The sequence below is a fragment of the Eurosta solidaginis genome, chromosome 5, assembly GCF_040869045.1.
Source record: "Eurosta solidaginis isolate ZX-2024a chromosome 5, ASM4086904v1, whole genome shotgun sequence".
Lineage (NCBI taxonomy): Eukaryota > Metazoa > Arthropoda > Insecta > Diptera > Tephritidae > Eurosta > Eurosta solidaginis.
Window position 1 is genome coordinate 254,016,806 of NC_090323.1, and position 23,990 is coordinate 254,040,795.

General features: G+C 33.7%; 1 protein-coding gene across 1 annotated transcript in view; it reads right to left on the reverse strand.

The window, feature by feature from the left end:
* Nucleotides 1–23,990, reverse strand: part of form3 (formin 3) — a 192,732-nt gene that overhangs the window by 24,099 nt on the left and 144,643 nt on the right. Inside the window, 2 exon segments of the mRNA XM_067789857.1 lie at nucleotides 2,846–2,993; nucleotides 14,763–14,796. Of these exon segments, the coding sequence (XP_067645958.1) occupies nucleotides 2,846–2,993; nucleotides 14,763–14,796 (182 nt within the window).

Consider the following 23,990-nt stretch of genomic DNA (forward strand, 5'->3'; position numbering starts at 1 on the left):
ATTTTGAAAGATAAAGTAAGAAAGTTGAAGTTCGGCTGGAACAGAATATAATGTACCCAGCTGTGTATGTTATCCTTCTACAACTTCGAATCGACTACTCGGAATAACGTGAAACGGTGAACGGAATTTACGATGGTATGAAGCTGACTTCAGTGGCTTGGAGCAGTATGTGAAGTGGCTTTGTTTAGTGCAATTATTTATTCTTAAATGTAAGTCCTAATAAACTATTTGGGAAGTTTACGCAGAGTAGGCGATTGTTTCCGCCATGAAACGTCCACAAGTGTTCATTTGCATTGTGTCTGTGGCTTTAATTTTTTTATTGGTCGCTTTGAAGTGAGGTCGCATGTAGTGGTAACCATGGCTATGACAGCTTGTGATGCTACTAAGGGAGGGTAAAGGCTAGAGGTGGTGTAAATATTTGTACTGCTAATAAAACCATTTAAACTGTGTAAGTCGTGTGGCTTTCAACGTACGTAATTACGCCCGTCGTGAAAAATTTTAAATTTTGTATGCCTAGCCTTCCATAATGTTACCAGAAGTTTGCTTAGTAACCAAACTGAAAAACCATATCAGAAACCAAGAACTATATTGTTAAATAACTCCATCCTCTTGGCAAATACTACAAACTTTCTAAGATTCATGTTACTTGATGCTTATAGATCTGAAAGCTGTGCCACTCCTAACAGCTGAAGTCTTGGCCTGGCAATAACATGCTCGATGATTTCCTCCTCCAAACCGCATTTCCTACATCTGCTATCACTGACTAGGCCTCATTTGAAAGCATGTGATGACAGAAAGCAGAAATTCGACAAAATTTTGAACTTTCTGCACAATATTGGCCAAATTACATAAGCATTCATTCATCAGTATTCGTTAGCTATCGAATTTTTTCCACTGTTCGAAAATTTCGGTATAAAGAAAGTGGGCGTGGTTATAATCCAATTTCGTTCATATTTAATACCAAATCCATTTTTTATTCTTTCGAATTTCTGTACATCGAGGATGCCGTTTTCAATACCAATCACATTTTTCTCGCCCTTCGAAATTTTCGCTATCCAAAAGAGGGGCTTGGCTATAATCCAATTGCGTCCATTTTCAATACCAATCATATTTTCCCAATTTTCGAAATTTTTGATATCGAAAAAGTGGGCGTGGTTATAGTCCAATTTCGCATATTTCTAATACCGAATCCTTTTTTCTATACTTCGAAATTTTCGAATGTACATATATATGTATGCCAATTCCTCTAATCCATTGGAACCCATCGCTATGAAATTAAATTGAAAATACCCTGCGTCCATTCTAAAACTGGGTATACAAATATGCACAGTCGTTATGATTTCTCTGAAGAGGGAGGAAATTTTCCAGCTGGTTTGAGAGAACGTTTGTAGAATGTGAGTTGTTATATTTATGGTGACAATAACGGCATCGGTTTGCAAGTTTGGTTGCAATAACAACCTTAGAAAATTATATTTGTACATAGATACACATCTACTAATATGGTAAATGTTAATATGTTTATATGGATGTATGTATGTGTGCCTATAAACAAGATTTCAGCCAATAAAATTTACACATTAAAACCAACAATTGTATGAATTGAGATATGGAAAATGATTGGAAAATAAATGTTAAATATATATGTATATGGGGTATTCCATCCCATTTCGACCAATTTTGAACCCGACCCCTTTAGAATTGGCTGAAAGTTTTTCTTCTTTTTCTAGCTTACGAAAAACGTTTTTCAGAATTTTTTCAAATTTTTTTATCCAACTCAAAAAAAGTTATGAATTTTAAAAAAAACGCCGTTTTTGTTTTAAATATGCTATAACTTTTTCAAATATTGACCGTTTAGGATCTTTTTTTTTTTAATTTTGTTTTTAAAGAAATTTTCGGAAAAAATTCCAAAAAAATTTTTAGTTTTTTTTTTTAATTTTTCAGTTTTTCGAGATTTTACGAATTTCGCCATTTTTTTTTTTCTCATAAAAAACTTCAATCAATTCTGCAATCATCCCCACTAATCCCGGAGTGGGCCGATTTTTTTTATATTTTTTTTTTATTTAATTGAAAAAAAAAATTTTTTTTTTTTATCCATTTTATTTATATAACAAAAAAATGTAACAAAATGATTTTTAATAAACGTAGATAAGTATTGAATACGAATGTATGTGTATACCGGCCTAATGCAGTTGCTGGACAGCGAAAGCGAGTCATTTTAATCGTAGATTACCATAATATATAAAGAAAAGAATACTTAAAAATCATTTTCTTACATTTTTGTTATATAAATAAAATTGACACAAAAAAAATTTTATTTTTGAAAATTTTTTTTTCAATTAAATAAAAAAAAAATATAAAAAAAAATCGGCCTACTCCGGGATTAGTGGGGATGATTGCAGGATTGATTGAAGTTTTTTATGAGAAAAAAAATGGCGAAATTCGAAAAATCTCGAAAAACTGAAAAATTAAAAAAAAAACTTTAAAATTTTTTTTTGTATATTTTCCGAAAAGTACATTTAAAAAAAATTTAAAAAAAAAGATCCCAAACGGTCAATTTTTGAAAAAGTTATAGCATTTTGAATACAAAAACGGTGTTTTTTTAAAAATTCATAACTTTTTTTGAGTTGGATGAAAAAATTCTGAAAAACGTCTTTCGTAAGCTAGAAAAAGAAGAAAAACTTTCAGCCAATTCTAAAGGGGTCGGGTTCAAAATTGGTCGAAATGGGATGGAATACCCCATATACATATACGCACTTATATCCCCTATTTGTTATGTATATATGTACGTAGGTATCTTTGGCTTGCTTATAATTAATTATATTATTTGTAATTTTATTTTCCATACCTGTCGCAATATCGCATAGAATACATCAAGATGCGAATTCAAATTGATGCCATTTGGGCCCTGTAGACTCTGGGCCTCGTCGCATTCTCTTTGTTCGTCGAATACGTCCAATTGCACAATAATATCACCCACACTTTGTGCAACTTTTCTGTAAAAGAGGAAAAAAAGTATTTAAAATATAAGTAAGTGGCTGTTTCAGGCTTTTTGTTCAGAAAAAAAAAAACTGAGATAAGGTTTTCTTCAAACAAATTCTGAGCCGGGGAAAGATGATATTCCACACCAATATAATGAGATATGTTTATTTTTTATAGTTTTCGATCTTTCACTGTGACTAATTTTTATTTTTAAACACTTTCTCACAGTCAGTGAGATCGTTCAGTTATTGCAAAGGTTTTTTTTTAACTGTTATTCTACGACCGGAATAGGTCTGAAAATAGTTGTTATTCCACAAAATTTAAACAAGTAAAATTATACTACGTCACTCTACATATATACAAATATGTACTTATATGATTTTTGGGTCATGCAGGGACGATTTCAGGAACTATATATTTTAAGATAATTTCTAGACTTTTTGGGCATCATTTTGGAATTCAGTCATATTGTTGTAACTTTGGGATCGTTCCGAGGCTATTTTGAGTCGGGATTCATTTGGAATTTTTTGGAATTGTATTAGTTATTATTATTTCGAGATCATTTTGAGAATATGCTAGGGACAATTTCGGCATTATTCCCACGACTATTTGCAGATCATTTCGGGACTATTCTTGGATTATTGCGGGATTATTTGGAGACCATTTCGAGGTAATTTCGGGTATACATACATATATTAGAGACTACCCCGTGATCATTCAGCATTTTGGCATGGTGGTTCGGCAAAACTCATTTATGAATAAAAAATGTTATATGGCTGTCTTTAGTATAGGCTTTATATCGGTACGTATTAGTTTGTAATGAACCGTTTATCGATAACAACCGTTGTCGAAGTGTTAACGGTTTATAATCGGAAATTATAAACGTGCTATCACATTTGCTAAAGGAAAAATATTTGTTTATTACCAAAAGATTGATTATCAATTTGTAATTTAAAAGTATCAACTTGTCATTGAAAAGTTATCGATTTTTTATCGAAAAACTATCGGCTTTATATCGGAAAAATATCAATTTTTATCAATAGGTTTTTGATTTGCTATCATTATCGAAGTATTACTGTAATCGGTAACCGATTGATATTTTCACGATAACTAATTGGTAATTTAAATAAATAAATATAAACAATAAATCAATGAAAACTCGACAACTTTTGAATTACCGGTCGATAGCTTTTTGAAACCACTGTACGAACTATTTAAGATCACTATGTGGAATTAGATAACGCCTCCTTTACACACTATATCGGCTGACTACTCTATTATTCACTATGGACCGTTATTTCCAACACTTCAGTCGTTATCATGCAGTTTAAGTTTACAGATAAGATTCGTGGCTCATTACCGATCAACACATGAGTACAGTTAGCAGGGGTGGGTATAACGTGGCGTAGATATATACGATCCCCAGCTTATCAAACGCCGTGCGACTATGAAAGTACTACAACGTGACCTCAACATACGTAGAGCCTAGTGCTCAAATCACGTACCGACAGAATAATTGACGGTAGTTTCGGAGGGAAATGGTACAATGGCTTTAAGTGCAGATTAAAGTCCCCTACTGACTTTGATGATTTCAATGTCTTCTTCTAAAAAAAAAAACAGAAAATGTCTGGCTTTTACAAGGATTTGCTATGGTTTCTGTTTGCAATTAGAGGGTATTGCTAGTATTTTGCTGTAAGAAACCCTTTAGTAATGCTGCCTATAAAAGAATTACAGACAAACGTTCCCTATTACGCAGCATAAAAATATATAATTGTCAAACAGCAATTACACTATGCGACAAAATCAGCTCTTTTTCTGGGTATTGCACCAAACTAACTTTTTTGAGGAGATTGAGGCTTATGTATAAAAAGTACTATCTCCGTTTTTCGAAGTTAGCTTCCAAAAAATAGATATCGGCTTTCGAAGTTCGAAATTCTACATTTCGAAATTTTATGTTTTTGTTAATGCGTTGAGCAAATTAAAAAAGTAAAAACGTGGTCGTGGTCCGCTCTTCTCCCTTATTTGAAGGGTTGAATTCTTTTTTTTTGAGAAATTTAGTATAACAGCTGTTATACGAGGTGAAAAGTCTGATAGTCTCATAATAATGGCTACTACTTTCGTGTCTGCACTGGAATTGCTCGTACTGTCATTTTTCAAAAAAAAAAAAAAAGAATTCAGCCATTCAAATAAAAGAAAAAGGCTGACCACGACCACATTTTTACTTTTTTAATTTGCTGAACGCGTTAATAAAAAAAAAAAAAATTTCGAAATATAGAATTTCGAACTTCGAAAGGCAATATCTATTTTTTGGAGGCTAACTTTGAAAAACAGAGATAGTACTTTGTCTACATAAGCCTCAATCTCTACAAAATAGTGGGTTTGGTCCAATACCCAGCCGGCTGTTTTCACAGTGTTATTAAGAAGCGATTTTTATGATAAAACTGATACGATCCCCGTTTGTGCCAAAAGAGAAACAGAATTTGCAAAATGCTGCAACATTTTGACTAAGCTCCACAACTGAGTATACTGTATTAGGTTTAGTCCGGTAGAAGTTTCGTTTGCATATTTACTATATTTTTTTGTATTCAATTGAAAAATTATTTTAGTATCTAATCGTTTTCATATAAAAACTTCTTTAACTATAAAATCGCGACAACTAAGTCACATTTCCTATTCTATGCCAACTTTGTACTAAAAAAGTTTCTGCCAACGTACACATACGCACATGCATTAAACTTTGTTAGCCACACTTGCTTTTGTTGTTGTACTTAATATGCACTTTCACTTAAATGATACTCACTTTAAATTGTTCACCAGTTGCAAGCTACTAAAATTATATTTCGATAAAGAACAACAAAAAGCAAGACGACCAAGACGTTGCAAATTTGTGGCCTCCACTGCACAGCTTTTGGCTTTCAGCCTCAAATGGAAGCTAAGCAGGAGCAATGATGATAGTCCTTGGCAATCGAATTGAATTTATATATGTAAGTATGTACGAATTAAATAAATCTTTAAACAATGAATCGAAAAGTAACAAAATGATTTTATTTATGTTGTCTGTGGAATGCAAGTTCAGGCAGTTGCAGGTTCACTTCGAATTCAATATAAACTTTCGCAAAAATGTTTAGCTTTTATTAAAACTTATATTTATATAAAATGAATGGACGATTGTTTCTTTAATTTTATAAAATTTTCCAATAGTTTTGTTTAGAGGCAGGTCCAACGAAAATGTAACAAACTATTTTATGTCCGTTGCTCACTCCAAAAGCGCCACGATTTGGAGTCGTCGGCCAGCAGCCGATTTATAGAGAGCGGGCCATACCAAACTAAATATTGTTGTAATCCTTTAGCCTTTTTTAATTTTTGTTTATTGTTGGTATTTTGGTTTTTTGTTTTTGAATGCACGTGGTGCGCGCGCATAGCAACGCTGTGGCTTTAGCGGTTTGAATTTACACAAAAAAAAAAAGAATTTACTCCGCTTCTGCTCATGAGAGAGTTTTACAGTGAACGACAGCACGTGATTTTTGATTTGGCCATTTAAAGATACTTAAATATGCTAGATATATTATTTTTTATATGTATGCATGTACATTAAAGTGGGTTGAAAAAACGAGTTGCAAAAGAATGTTCTTAAATTTGGAGCGTATGTTCGAAGGGTTTCGGGATGAATTTTTATTTTTTTTCTTCAACTTTGTAAATATCGCATGACGTATATTGTATTTGCAATTAACTTATCTGATATTCACTTTTTAAAATTGTTACGGTTAGTCATCAGCGGGTTATGATTGTGTTATTCATTTTTAATGGACGAGTTATCGGTTTGTTATAGATATGTTTTCTATCGATAACAGCGGTTATATATGAGCTACCATATTTTTATTGACGAGTTATGGGTTTCTCATCGCAAAGTTATCGATTTAGTAGAGAAAATATCTCCACATGTTTTCAAAAAGCTGTTAATCTGCTATCGAAAGGTTTGTTATCAATCTATTATTGAACAATGATCGATTATTCCTCGAAAATATAACGATATCTTATTAAAAATTTATGGATTAGCTATCGGAGTATTTCCAATTTGTTATCTAAAACTCACCCATTTATTAATTTCTTATCGATTATTTATCGGAAATGTATCGACATGTTTTTACAAATGTATCGATTTTCTATCGGAGTGTTTCCAATTTCATATCAAAAACTTGTCGATTTGATATCGGAAAGTTATCGCCCTCTTTCGTAGATCCTTGAATTTCCTATATCTAATAATATTTATTGTGTTATTTGTTTAAGCACAAAATGCACTGGTACAAAAATTCCCCTAGGAAATTCGCGATGGTGCACTTTTTAACATCAAAGCTGAAATTTTCGTAGCCTAACTTTCTGAACTCCTGAATTCACTATACTAAAACGAAAAAAATATTTTTATTTTATTTGATTCACCCTAATGTAATTGGTACCTGGCTAATCTTGATACTAAACTTTTTTGCTCACTGCGATATTAATGGGAAGTGTATATGTAACGTATGTCGACGACAGTTTAAAAATTAGTAGGTGACGTGCTAATGAATGCTCATAAAATGGTTATAACTAAATACAATAACTAAAATTGTTGTTGTAATTGACAGATATACGAAGAGAAAACCTAGTTCTCAGTTAAAGCTTTGATATAGATATACATATATATGATACCATTCTATAATAAAGGAGCAACTGACTATGGCATAGGGTTACTCTGCTGGTCTACCATATCGAATTTACATGTACCGATACAACTAATTTCAAAAATTCTTTAAAAAGGTTTCCCTAAAGGGTGTCACCCCTCGGCAACGGTTTGGCAAGAACTTCCAATTGTATTAGTGTCATGAAAAGTTTCTCAGCAAAAAAAATTCATCTGACATGCAGTTGCCTTTAGGCGGCGATACAAAACATGTATGTACATTAGGGCGGGTCAAATTGTATGGGGAACAGGCGGGAAAAAACTTCAGTTGCACATCCTGTTTCTATTGGTCATACTGACTAATATTGTCCATGGGACCATAGGTCTGAAATGAATTTCGAGCCTCCCTAATTTTGTTAGAAAATTTTATATCCCAATCCGAATAGCGGCTCTCACAAATAAAATATATGAATATAAATGTCAAATTCGGATTCGGATATAAAATTTTCTAACAAAATTAGGGAGGCTCGAAATTCATTTCAGACCTATGGTTCCATGGACAATATGGCATAGATTTAGAAAATGGATGTGCCTTTTCAACCTGACCCACCCTAATGTACATATTAGGTCACGCCAGTAACAAGTTCGATACATTAACATACAGATATACGTCTAGAAATCAAAAGTTTTTAAGTTACCGAGAGGTTGCCCAGCAGTTGAAGGAAAACCAAAACAGGGGAAACTTTAATAGAAACAAATGATTTCGTGCTTTTTGAAAGAAGCTTTGTCAGCTTTCTTATCTGCAACAACCGATACAAACAACAAGTTACTATCGGTTAGCTCTCGACAGTGATTTATGATCGTTGAGTTATCGGTTTGTTGCAGCCGAGTCATCTGCTTCTTATCGGCTTGCTATAGCCATATTGTAGATGTGTCTTCGATTTTTATCAAAGTTTTAAACGTATCTGTTTCGTAAAAAAAAACGATAACAAGTTCGATATTAACTCCATATATTTCTGATAGAAAATCGAAAATTTTTCGACAAAAAAATTGACAAGCTTTCCATAAATAATCCATAGATTTTCGAGAACGAATGGATACATTTTCTATAACATATTGATAACTTCTTGAAACAACACCATAACTTGTTTATAAATGGTTTATAACATCTCGATAACTTTTCGATAAAAGCTTTTTACACTACAACATTTGTGTGAAATATTCATTTTTATTAGGTTGCTCTGATTAGTCGGTAAGATAAAAATTGAACTAATCATACATTCGATTAATTAAATAAATTTTGTTTGATTAACCTTACTACAAATTACGGGAGGGCTAAGTACTTTGATTAATCGATACCGATAAAATTATAAATAATCAAATAATCAAGTTTGATTAATAGCACGTCCCTAATTTTCAAACTTGATGGGAACTTTGAAAATTTTAACAAAACTGTTCTTTGGCGAGATATTTGATTTTATCCGACGGGTTAAGAGGCAATAATTGAGGTCTTCTAGAAGAGGTCTTCTAGGGAGTGTTCCAGAGAAAAGTTCTTCGAAAGATTTATGGACCTCTACGCGTTGGCGAGTACAGAGGAAGATTTAATGATGAGCTGTACGAACTTTACATAGAAATCAACATTGTCCAGCGAATTAAAACGCAGCGGCTGGCTAGGCCCGCCTATGGAAGCAGAGAAAGAGGGCGGCCCCCACTAAGCTGGAAAGACCAGGTGGAAAACGATTTAAAAACCCTTTGTGTGACCAATTGGCACCAGTTGGCAGAGAGAAGAAGCCACCGGCGCGCCTTGTTTGACGGCCATAACCGTTTAAACGATTAAACGCCAAATTAAGTAAGTAAGTAAATAATGAGTTTGCAGTTATAGGTCCCTTGCAATTCGCATTGATTACTGAAAATTTGTTTTTCGAAGGGTGTTTTAGATTACTCCATATAAAATGTGAAAAAAATTTTCTTATGTAGAAGAAACACCATTTGAAAAAAAATATCGAAAACTGTCAAACTTTGTGAGATCTATAACGTTTCTTCTGTCAAACTGGGCTTCAAAACTGCATACTCAAAGAATAAGTGCTTCAAATAAAAAGTTTGAAATTTTCGTAAAATTTTTTTGAATTTTCGAAAGCTTTTTGAGATTAATTTGCATAGTTTTACTTACGAAATTTATGGACGTATTTTCATAAAAAAAGAAAAAGAATTTAACGGACGAAACTTGATAAAAATTGCCGCTGCTATTTTTCTGTTCGCTGCTGTACATGTATGTACATATGTGAGAGTTTTAAAAAGTATAAATTAATTTTTTTTTAATATCACACGCAAAACATATTTGTTGCACAAGGCCACAAATTTTAATTGCTGTATATTAATTTATATGCAAATAAGTCGAAGTTTAACGACAAGTCTATACAGATCTAATTTTACTTACTTTTTTAGTAAGATATTTGTGGAGCAGCTTTTGGGTGGTACTAATTTATTGCCGCCAAATCGTTTAAATTAAACAAAATTGTCTATGCACTCAAAATGCTATGTTTATATATTTACATATGTATGAGCATTTGTTTATAGAGTTGTAATACAAAATCACCAACGGCTTAATTCAAAGGAAATAATAAAGGCAATAATCTTTTTATCAAATTGCTGCTGACAGCCACTGTCCACTGTCGTCCATATGGGTGTGGGAGTGTGTTAATATTAAACGCTGTATGCAATTAAGTAGTGAATGAACTTATGAAAAAAAAAAACAAAAAAAAAAAATTAAATACTAATATTAAAATCTTAAGTTATCCAGTGTTCCAATAAAAAAATTTTGAATTTATTTCTACGAATTTGCATAATTTTATGGGTTTGGCCCTATCTTAAATCAGTCGTTTAATATAATTTTTTCTGAAGCTTTACATATACCTCCACACATTTATACATACATACTCATATATATTTTGAGGTGTTGTCTTGAAAAAGTGTTAACACAATTTGCAAATTTGAGGCAAATGATAATTGATTACGATGCTTTTGGTAAATAATTTTGGTCAGGCAACGGATTGCTTCCGGTATTTATTGTCCTTGGTCCATAAATTACTACATTTTCGATGTAGATGTCTTTGTTTCTCACTTCCTATGAAAGCAATAAAACGCTCCACATACGAAATTGAAGGCAAAACGATTAATGTTAAAAAAATTCACCAAAAAGCTGATCAGAATTAGTAAGGAGATCTATATTTTTCTTTGATTGGAGACTTTTCGAATTTGCCAGCATTTGAGTCCATGGTTCCTCCCAACCTATTCACATTTTGACTAATGAAGGATATTCTGTGTCAAATACTGTCTCAAGCTCAACATGTCTAAAATTCATTAAAAAGTCCGTATGTTGGAAGATCTAGAGAGGTAATTTGAAATAGAAACCCATCAATAGCGTTAGTTGGTTGTAGCGTACATCAATTTCTTTATTTAGTAGGTTTATCGAAGTTTTATGATACTTAAACAGCTTACTTGTCACTACTTGGGGACCCAGGGTTGCAATCATTCCTTCCACCTTCCATTAAAATAAAAGGCTTGTTAAATTTGATATGTAAACATACAGGTTTTCGGGTTTTGTTGTTGTCGATGTTGATGATCTTTTGCCGGATATACTTAGATCCGACACGTTCCGGTAGCTAGCACCTTTAAGGTACTAGCCCGACCACCTCAGGTACGATTTAATATGATCACATTGAACCTTCTAGACTTCTCGTGTCCCGCGCTCTATCTCCATGAATAACGTGTTGGTCGGCTGAGCATCGTCTATGTATATGATACACTCATACTTGCAATAGAAAGCCACTCGCGTAATTGCACTTATCCACACCTTGAATGCCGCAGGTGCACTGGTGTAGGTCTAGAAAATGTATGTTTTAAAGTTAACTTAAACTCGTCCGATATCGAAATGGTAACATTTTGATAACAATGCGACTGCTTTTCAATATCAAATCGATAACTTATTCATAACAAATCGATAGCTTTTCGATAAAAAAAAAGAACACCGATAACAAATTGCCAATACTCCTATAAAATATCGACAACTTTTTGATAACATAACAATAACTCTGTAATAACTTATCGATAATTTTTGAATAACAAAAAATAATAAACCTATAAATTATTGATAACATATCGAGAATTTGTTTATAAATATTCGAAAGTTTTTCGATAGTTAATCGATAAATTTTCGCTAACAACTCGATAACTCGACGATACAAATCCGATAATTAGCTGACAAAAATCAAGAATCTTTGTTATTGACAGCAAATATTCAACACTTCGATAAAAAGTTGATAACTTGTCTATACCTCGTCGATAACAAACCTTTAACAATAACGGTTATCTTGTCGATAATAAATGAATCATACGCCCATAACCTGTCGATAACAAATCAATAACTCATCGATAACAAACTGCTTCCAAGCCGTTGCTATCACATCAACTTTATAACGTACATTGTTCCCGAATTACGCTATAGTGAAGTGACTACACTTATGAATACATTCTGTATTCACCCATACAACAAGCCATACTACCCCTAAATTTATTACATTCTATATTGCCATATAAAGCATACCACTTTTAAAGACTACGCTTACATTATGGATTCCACAATACCGTTGCCAAATATGTTTACATATCAAAAACAAGTAAGGAAAGCTAAGTTCGGGTGTAACCTAACATTACATACTCAGCTGAGAGCTTTGGAGACAACATAATGACATGTATGAAATGTGTATGAAATGACATGTGTATGAAATGAAAGGTGTTAATGATTATTTAAAACGTAGTGGTTCTATAGGTGGACGCCTTTTCGAGATATCGCAATAATGGTGGACCAGGGATGACTCTAGAATGTGTTTGTACGATATGGGTATCAAATTAAAAGTACTAATGAGGGTTTTAAAAGGGAGTAGCCCTTAGTTGTGTATGCGAAGGCGTTTTCGAGATATCGATCAAAATGTGGACCAGGGTGACCCAGAACATCTTCTGTCGAGTACCGCTAATTTATTTATACATATATGTCATACCACGAACAGTATTCCTACCAAGATTCCAAGGGCTTTTGATTTCGCCCTGCAGAACTTTTTCATTTTCTTCTACTTAGTATGGTAGGTGACACACCCATTTTACAAAGTTGTTTCTAAAGTTATATATTGCGTCAAAAAACCAATCCAATTACCATGTTTCATCTCTTTTTTCATATTTGGTACAGAATTATGGCATTTTTTTCGTTTTTCGTAATTTTCGATATCGGAAAAGTGGGCGTGGTCATAGTCGGATTACGGCCATATTTTATACCAAGAGAAAAGTGACTTCAGATAAGTACGTGAACTACGTTTAGTTAAGATATATCAATTTTTGCAATAGTTATCGTGTTAACGGCCGAGCGGAAGGACAGACGGTCGACTGTGTACAAAAACTGGGCGTGGCTTCAACCGATTTTGCCCATTTTCACAGAAAACAGTTATCGTCATAGAATCTATGCCCCTACAAAATAAGGGCACAAGGATTGGTAATGGCATTAAAAGTATTCTAGACGAATTAAATGAAAAAGAGCGGAGTTATGCCCATTTTGAAATTTTCTTTTATCTTTGTATTTTGTTGCACCATATCACTACTGCAGTCGAATGTTGACACAATTTACTTTTATACTGTAAGGATATTAAATTTTTCGTTAAAATATGACTTAAAAAAATTTTTTTTTAAAAGTGGACGTATTCGTCATCCGATTTTGCTAATTTTTATTTAGCACACATATAGTAATAGGAGTAACGTGCCTACCAAATTTCATCATGATATCTTCAACGCCTGCCAAATAACAGCTTGCAAAACTTTTAAATTACCTTCTTTTAAAAGTGGGCGGTGCCACGCCCATTGCCCAAGTTTTTCTAATTTTCTATTTTGCGTCATAAGATCAACGCACCTACCAAGTTTCACCGCTTTATCCGGGTTTGGTAATGAATTATCGCACTTTTTCGGTTTTTCGAAATTTTCGATATCGAAAAAGTGGGCGTGGTTGTAGTCCGATTTCATTCATTTTAAATAGCGATCTGGGATTAGCGCCCAGGAAGCTACATACCAAATTTCATTAAGATACCTCAAAACTTACTCAAGTTATCGTTCAAGTTACAGACGGACGGACGGACATGGCTAAATGAATTTCTTTTTTCACCCATATCATATATAGAAGTCTATATCTATCTCGATTAGTTTATGCCGTTATGGATTACCGTTATGCGAACAAAGTTAATATACTCTGTGAGCTCTGCTCAGCTGAGTATAATAAAGAGGAAGGAAAATATTGAAATAAGGGAACAGGTTACTCATACGACCAACTTAAATAAATTTTCAAGAAATTGCGCAATATGTTTCTAGATTTTAGTACACCATAAACGTAATGATTAACGGAACAATAAACTAACCGAACAAATCTCTTAAGTCAAGTTATTTTACCCTTTTTGAAAGTCTAATATGAAATATGTACCATAAAATGGTCCTTATAAATTAAATAAACGATTTTTCCAGTCTTACACCTTCAGACCGTAAAGTCAGATCGAAAATATCACATATCAATTTTGGTCTCGATCGGAGAGGGTTAAGGGGTGTCGCTCGCGGGTAGATGTTCATATGTCACCATGGAGATTCTAAAAAATTAAAATTTAGTTTTTAGATTCGTAATACCCAAAATCAATAATGCCATAGATGGAGATATCACATATAAATTAAGGTTACAATTGGAAACACTTAAGGCGTGCTGTACAGGGATTCATGCCAACTATAGCATTCTCGATTTTGGTTATTAAAAACCAAAAAATTCAATTTAAATTTTTTGAGTCTCCATAGAGAAGTTTTAGCTGGATCGTGACCAAAACTTATTTGTGATATTTTTGACTTACGGGTGAGATTGGAGTACATACCTTATTTGATTAACAAGGACCACCCCAGTGTAATTATTATTTTATATGCTTACAAACAAATTCAAAAGGAATATGTCCGAATTGAACGATTTTAAGAACAGGTCTAATATTTAATCTTATTTATGTTAGTCCTTTTAATCATGCATTATGTACTTAATATTTATATTTTGTATCGTACTCACCTTAAATTACTTAATAGCGGCAATAATTTTAAACCTAAAAATATGGAGAGAAAAAATTAATGTAGCTTTGAACTCTTGAAGAGAAAAGAAAATATCCAGTTAAACAATAACTTTAATATAAGAACTTAAGTAAAAAAGTTACAAAAAACCGCCCCTTTCCAAAATTAAAGCTTTTTTCGAGAGGATCGCGGACATTTTTTTGAAAATTTTGTTTGATCCTTGCAAATGCAACCAAATTATTTTTAAGTTAACTTGGTTATTTGACATTCAAACAGAGCTGGTATTGCAGAGCGGAAAAGGACTTTAGTACTTCTCAATTATGATACATCAGCTTTAAAAATCAGATTTGAAATAATGGAATGGCAATAAAAAAAAATATTTCGGTTGCCTTTTGATGGATAAAAGGGTTAACGACTATTTCTTCAACATTGTAGAACAATATCTATTCGATGATGTGACTTAAGTGAGTAGGTTGTAGATTGCAGATTAGGCCTCTTCAACTGTACATATAATGCTTATTGGAAAAGCGAAGCGTTTAGGATCATTTATGACATCCTATCTCTGGATCTCCTAGGATATATAGTAGCGGCAACGTCACCCTGCGGTTAAGAGAGCGGTCTATGTAGAGTACTAAAATTATTAGAATTATTATACTAACCAATTACAGCTTTTTCCCCGTTCAAGGAGGGTTTAATTCAAATGGCTGAGACCTCCAACTATCTTTCAGACTATCTTGTCATTGTAGTGTCTTCCAAGAAAGGGTATTAGCTATCAAGGAAGCCGCAGCTGCATAGGAATACACCATATCGATGATTTTTAGCGACGAAAGAATGCTACAAACATCAGGGTATCGAACATCTAAACAAACCGAGTCCAAATGGGATCTTAAGAGACCTTATCCCGTTTACAGCCAATGAAGGGATCAAATTTTCAGACTTGAAGGAGAACTAACTTGGCACTGCACCATTAGTAGACATGCAGAAAGGTTACGAGCGCTTTTCGTTACTGTGGACGGAGGGAAGGGAACTGTCCGATGTTAAGTGGTTGTAAAGGATGACATTAAGTACTTGATAGCTTTTATCTGGTCCTCAAAATGGTTCCAGGAGAAGAAGTAATGATGTTTTTCTTGGTATCACAAGGGGCCTCATGACACTGGCCGATTTTTTAAGTATCGATTAGTTACTGGGGTATGTAAAATGAAAGATTTATGGCGTGTTATCTTTTCTGAAAATGTTGTTGCCCTATCCTAAGCTCTTAAGTATATAGCCGTGTCTCTCCTTTGGATGCCTGTCTGTGGCTAAAAGCACGACAGACACTAATTCAAAGAAATTTTTAAAATAAATCTTCTGCTTATATACATACACATATAGTTTACAATATAAGACGCATATTTGGAAGAAATACGAAAGAAATAAAAAAAGAAGAAATACTCAAACTCCCAAAAACCTCGTAACAATGGAAAGCTCGGAAATAAAAAATAAATTCCAAATAAGAGTTTTTAAAGCTTTGTTTCATGATTTGCTCTATAACATTTTTGGTTTAAATCTGCTTTTAATTGTAATGGAGTATTCAAGCTCTCTGATCCAAGACAACCCTTGCTACTAAATGAGATTGACATAAGGAATTGCTGTCAGTAAGTCAATTATTTTTATATCAATCATTTGGTGAGCTTGTTCCGAAGCTGTAAGCAATACCAGTTTTACATTTGGAGTGATTAAAAAAGTACAAACATGTTTATATTCTTAATATTCTGCAAGTATGTTCTTCGAGCGAGCTTCCCTATTGGAAATGATCAACGTACGTCAAGGAATTCCTTAGCACAGTATTCTCTTTAAACTATGAACTTCGAATTACATATTTACATTTCTTAAGTGTAGTGAGCTTTTATACTCTGGGATTAGAATTAATATGTGAACACGCTTTTATTTTCCTCCATACTACCAACTAACTTTCAAAAGAGCACATGGAACTGGATAAACTGAGATTTATTACTCCCTTATTATCTCACACCTAGCTCTGCGGATAAATAAATCAACCTTAAAATTCAAATAATCAACTCGTCAGCTATCGAGCCGAGTGCTAGAGTTTATCTTCTTAGTGAGAAAATATATTATACGCCTCTGTGCAGCGAAGAAAGTGCAAGTAGTAGGCCTGATTACATTCACGAGGGCGGCTACAAAGCGACACCTGTAAAATTATTTTTGCATATGTTCTTATGAGGGTCGTTATTTTGGGCGCCATAGAGCAACGCGACAGTTAATCACGAATCCCGTTGTCGCCAGATTATCAACTCCCGGTCAAGTTTAGAAACAAGTTTCTTCAATTTGAAAAAAAAAAAATTGTCTAAGCGTGGTCGCCCCTTAGCAGTGACTTGGCAAACACTCAGAGTGTATTTCTGCCATGAAAAGCTTCTCAGTGAAAAAACATCTGCCTTGCAGAAGCCGTTCGGAGCCGGCTTAAAACATGCCGCCAATTTGTAGAAAAAATTAAAAGGAGCACGGCGCAAATTGGAAGCGAAGCTCGACCTAAAATCTCTTCAGAGATTATCGTGCCTTGAATTTATTTTTTTGCTATAATTTATATTTGTGGCCACCGCGTTCAAAGTAATCAAGTAGCCAATGCTTGGCTACGGTTTTCGTCAAACTTTGATTTTTGTGGATGTTTTCTGTAGCCGCTGTGTTCAATGTGATCAGTGCTAGTGACATAAGTTTGCTGGCGGAAAGCTGCTCACGAAACTGAAAGTTGATGCGCACTCTCCTAGATTCTCCCACCTACTCACTGAGGAGAATCTTCGATCTGGCGATGTGACCGAGCAATTGCAGCACATTCTCAATCACTACTTATCGCCGCTGTGGTTACATTGTAAAACAACTAGTACGATGGTAAAAGACGCATTCCCTGAAAAAAAGATCATTGCGTATATGGAAAGTATGCATGTATTAACTATTGTGATGAGAGGTGGTAAGACACCAAGTAAGAAGAAAGAAACCTGAACACAAATAAGGTGATTGTGAAATGCTTCAAGTTCTGGCTAACACCCGAAATTCTGATCGAATGAAGATCGGGGCAAGAATGATAATGCTGATTTTCTTAAGTTGTGTAGGAAACAATAGCGAGGAAGGCCACCCAAACATGTAGAAGTGAGAATGCCAATATCCTGACAAAATCAAACTTATAGTCGTGCATTGGTTTAACGCCGCTTATATAGCCTTTCAGTATGCTGGAGTTCCCTCATGTATCTGCTTCAATCAGAGTCTGGATCATTAGTGTATTACATTCTTGAATGCTTCTCAGATATATTGGAGCCTCCTTTTACACTGTATGATATTATGGTATTTGCAATCTTGAGCTAATATTTGTTGTAGCAATATTCATTCCTAACGGCGGTACCAAGTTCAGACGTGCCATACTTGATAAAAAAGTGAGGGATTTCCTGCCGGGTTTTGAGATTTCTACATTTATAACTTCTTAACTACTACACAGTCATATTTATATATGTATTGAAATACGTTTGTCATATAGAATAGTCGACAAACATTATGACTGATTATTTCAATGAATGAAATTAAAATGACGCGCGTGAATTGACCAAAAACACCCCCACAAAACATGACAGTTTGTGTTAAATGAACCGCACAATTACCAGTTCAACTGGGTGATTTCGAAGCAGTGAGTCGACAAACATGAATATGTTGATACTTGTATTAGGGATGTTGATACCTAAAATGTCACAACTGGGATAGCATGTATATGACTTTTTTGATCTAAATTGAAGTGTTAACACAATTTTTCATAAGGACACCTCAGTCATGTGGCGTAAGAAAAATTTTTAAAATTTGCTTGTACATTTTTAGATTTTCCTCCATGAAAAGTGCGAAACATTTTTTTATTGGACGAAAATCTGTAAAAAATGGGCCAAGAATCAATGTGAATATCGAAAGACTTATAACTTGCATTTTAGTGGACTAAAATTGATTGAGCTACAAAACTGCATACTCATAATAATTCAGAACTCCTCTTCAAATTTCGAAACTTTTCTCGAATGTTCGAATTTTTTCGAGAACATTCTTTAAATTGTTTTTCATAATTTCGGTTGCAAAATTCATAGAAATTTTTTCTTGAAATATCAAATATAAAAATTTAAGTAACGAGATTTGATAAAAATCGCCACTGCTATTTTTTTGTTTGCTGCTGTTCACAAAATTAAAAAAAAAGTGTACTAAAGGCATGAAAAAGTGTCTCATTTGCTTGATTATTCCTTGAAATATAAATTGTTTTTTATCATATATTTTTTTCTACTACTATTATATTATTGGGAAACCGAGTACCAACATTAACGTCTCTGATTTTAACATATCCTTTTGGGTAAACTTTGCGTATGAAAATAAAATAAAAGTGCCTCTTTGCACATAGAGATATCTTAGTTTGACGACTCTGTGAAATGTAAATTTTTTCTACAAGTAATTTGTTAACTACCATTTTTTCACAGTCTTTGTTTTTTTTTTTTTTGAATATTCATTTAAATTAAACAAAAAATTAAATAAATGAAAAGCGCGATAACCTCCGAAGAGATTTTAACCCGAGCTTCTCTTCCAATTTGCGTCGTGCTCCTTTTATAATTTATCCTACAAATTAGCGGGACGGGACCTACTTGTTTTATGCCGACTTCGAACGGCATCTGCAAGGCAGATGAGTTTTCACTGAGAAGCTGTTCATGGCAGAAATACACTCGGAGTGCTTGCCAAACACTGCCGAGGCGTGACCCCGCTTAGAAAAATTTTCTTGTAATTGAAAAACCTTGTTTCTAAAAATTTGCTGTTGTTTTTGTCCGGGGCGTGAACCCACGATCTTCTGTGTGGTAGGCGGAGCACGTCACCATCACACCAAGGCGGCCGCCGTGTTCAATATTAATATATTTTTTTCCATACTTTTTTTTGTATGTATATTACTATTTTTTGCCAATAATTTTTTACGTACTTTGCTGGAATAGTTCTTCAAAACTAAACTTATGTATAACAAGGTAACCTTTTGCTACTACTATTTTCGTCTGAAAAAACAGTAGTTTTCACAGAATTTGTTTCTTTGAAGCTTCGTTGGAATGTGAATTGTTTTGTATGGTACCCAATTTTTTTCCATACTAAAACTCTTCTTGTATATCTATTACTAACTTTTGTTTACTAATATTTTTGCCTGCAGTTATGTACATTCTTTGAGTAGTCTTGAAATGCAAAATTTTTGCCATAATACTATTTTTGGTATGCTACTATCCATTTGACAGCCGTTTCCCACCCGCTATGGATACCTAGGTATCATTTTTCCTACTACTATTTTTTTCTACTACTACATTTTTACATTTTTATTCGCAGTTTATGTATCTTTCAACCTTCAGTGAAATGGTCAATTGTTTTCTGTATTAAAATATAATATTTACTACTATTTTTTGGTCTATTACTATTTTTTTTAAAATAATTTTTTACATACTTTGAATAGTTCTTGAAATATAATTTTATTGGCATATTACTTATGAACTAATATTACTAGAGAGCTAGATATCTACATATATTAACACCTCAAGTTTTAACTAATTTTTATGATAACAGCTATGCGGTGTGAAAGTTAAAGAAATAATTTATTACTACATTGAAATCAACTGGAACCTTTCTATAAAAACTATAATTTGCAAACCTTACAGTCATCCCTAATGTTAACCAACATTAAAAGCACACTTTTTCAGTTATATAAGAGGGGCTAATTAATAATATTGCCGAAAATATGAAATAAGTGCCACAGTTTAAGAATCAGACACAACAAAACTATCTGCCCCAGTCGTTCCTATGAAGACCCAAAAGAATAAAGCAGTTCACGAACTTTGATCAAACCGTTCACTTTGGAGCCATAGCTTTGATTGGGTAACGTTCGACATTTATACACATGCAACACACATACATATAACGACACTTTTGAACAGACAAATACCTTCTGGAATGTCACTGCGCATGCGTATGGTTGAATGTATGTAAAATGTGCCAAATGCACTAAATTTTCATTGTTCTTAATTAAAATAAATTGAGATGCGCCTGGCCAATGCGTAAGCCACAAAAAAAATTAAAGCAGAAATGCAATGTTATTGAAAAAATTTTGTGCTCTTGTTAGACCCGGGACAAAAGATACGAAACAAAATCTGAGTTTCAACAAAAAACTGTCACTTGAGCGGCAAATGACAAAATTTAAAATTATTTATGTATGTATGTATTAATGTTTGTTAAAACGAAAGAGGGAGGACGAAACAGCTCAGTAATTTTTGTACTTATTCGAAAGCATCACGTATTTTCTTTTGTTGTCCCTTTGTTTGTCGTTTTTAGATCTTCTAAAGAATATCTCACCTAAGCTGCCGCTACAAATTCATACAAATGTGCATTCATAACTCATCAATTTACGCACGATTCTAGCGAATGCTTAACATTGACAACGACTAAATGTCAGTTGGATCGCTTTGTACACAAATGAACTTAAATGCCGACAAATGATCGTTTTTACTTTTTACTTAAGTAAAGCTTAAATTGCTTCACAAGCTATATTCAAGTTAATCGGGATAAATGAGTCTTTCGTGATTTAGAACACTTTAAAGTAGGGACTGAGAATGCAAAGGCTTTCGTGACTAATTTTGCTGAAAAAAAAGGTAATGCATGATAAACCAAAGAGGTGTAGAAGTTTTACTTTTGGTTTGTTGTCAAATACTTTATAATAATACTTTATCACAGTGGCTGAAAGATATTGCAATGGCAGATCTTGCGCTTTTTCAGGAGCAATATGATTTGTGACACATTGGTCGCAGTGATATGTTTCAATGAATCTATGATCCATGTGAATTGCTATCAAGATCGAATTGCTCTTTTGTCACAATTTGGGTAGAGTCACGAATAAGAAACGGTGCGACTGAGAAGTTGCAGTCACAATTCTTCTTACACCTATTTATTAAGTGTTTCGAAAGATATACATTTGTCGGAGGTTCTTATTCTTGTATTAAGTAACTGATTCACGTTCAATCTATTGAGAGGTTACCTTTTATATTCTTCCTTTGTGGTTTCCATCGATTTAGAGAGACTACGAGATCCGATGGTGATAGGTGCAGCTTAGGTGCAAGCCTCCGTCCGAGTACAGAAATTGGCGCCACTAACGTAGAATTCCGACTCCCTTTGGATTTTTTGCACACTTTCGAGGTTAACAGACTTTGTCAGCCCAAGCCTTTAATGAAAAACACATAAGCTTTCTCTACTCTTTTTTTTTCTTATTTTGGTACAATGGGATGAAGAAGGCTTGTTTCGGGATCATTGCTAGACAAAGAAGACTTCCTTTCCTCCATATCGGCGCTATTTCAAAACGATTTCCGGACGCTTCAGGGATCATTTTAGAATCAGCTATGATTGAGTTTGTATCGGGTGTCATGTCGAGAGCCTTCTGGGATCATTTCGGTATGGTATTCAAGACTATTTTTGCATCATTTCGCGAGTCTTCCAAAAACATTTCGTGACAAAGAGAGGACCATTTAAAAATGATTTCTAGTACTATGTCGAAATGATTGATGAGACTACATCGGATTAATTTCTAAAGCGTTTCAGCGCTATTTATGGTTCGCTTTGGGGGTCACTTCAGACCTTGCAGGGAGCATTTCGAGCGCATTTTAGGCTCATTACAGAATGATTTACGGAAGTACTCTGATCAGCCTTCTGATGTTAATTGGGGCTGGTTTTGGAGATCATTTAGGGACTATTTTGAATTATTTTATGGCTCTGCTGTACAAATTTCAGGGTTATTTCTTGATGCTTTTGGAATCATTTCGGGATTCTTTCAGGATTATTTCACGAACTTTTCATATTTATTCCGGAATGATTTTTTAGGAATTTTTCGTGATCATTTCAGGACCCTTCCGAAATTATTTGGGGACCATTCTAGGATCATTCCATATTCAAAGTTTTAACACTTGGCTAATATTATGCATGAAATATTCCATTTTATACATTTTATATATCGATAAAGTGGGTGTGGTTAAAATCCAATTAGGTTCTTTTTCAATACCAACCTAAACTCGTTTACGAAACTTGGTAAGGATATTTTTTAATTGGGTTTGCATTCACTATGATCAACCATTTTTATACTCAGCTCAGCAGAACTCACAGAGTATATTAATTTTGTTCGCATAAGGGTAATCAGTAACGGCATAAACTAATCGAGATATATATAGGTTTCTATATATCAAAATGATCTAGGCGAAAAAAGAAATTCATTTAGCTATGTCCGTCCGTCTGTCCGTTAACACGGTAACTTGAGTAAATTTTGAGATATCTTGATGAAATTTGGTATGTACGTTCTTGAGAACTCATATCAGATCGCTCTTTAAAATACACGAAATCGGACTGTAACCACGCCCACTTTTTCGATATCGAAAATTTCGAAAACCAGAAAAAGTGCGATAATTCATTACCAAAGACGGATAAAGCGATGAAACTTAGTAGGTGGGTTGACCTTATGAAGCAGAATAGAAAATTAGTAAAATTTTGGACAATGGACGAATGGGCAATGAAAAATGGGCACCCCCCACTTTGAAAAAAAGGTAATTTAAAAGTTTTGCAAGCTGTAATTTAGCAGTAGTTGAAGATATCATGATGAAATTTGGCAGGAACATTACTACTTTTACGATATGTACGCTATATAAAAATGAATGAAAATCGGCTGACGAACACGCCCACTTTTAAAAAAAAATTTTTAAGTCAAATAAAAAAAAAAAATTGAATATCTTTACAGTATATAAGTAAATTATGTCAACATTCAACTCCAGTAATGATATGGTGCAACAAAATACAAAAATAAAAGAAAATTTCAAAATGGGCGTGGCTCCGCCATTTTTCATTTAATTTGTCTAGAACACCTTTAATTCCATAAGTCGAACAAAAATTTACCAATCCTTGTGAAATTCTATGACGATAACTGTTTTATGTGAAAATCGTCGAAATCGCTTGAAGCCACACCCAATTTTTATACACAGTCGACCGTCTGTCCTCCCGCTCGGCCGTTAACATGATAACTATTGCAAAAATCGATATATCCATACTAAACTTAGTTCACGTAATTATCTGAACCCTATTTATCTTGGTATTAAATCCGATTATGACCACGCCCACTTTTTCGATATCGAAAATTACGAAAAATGACAAAATGCCATAATTCTAT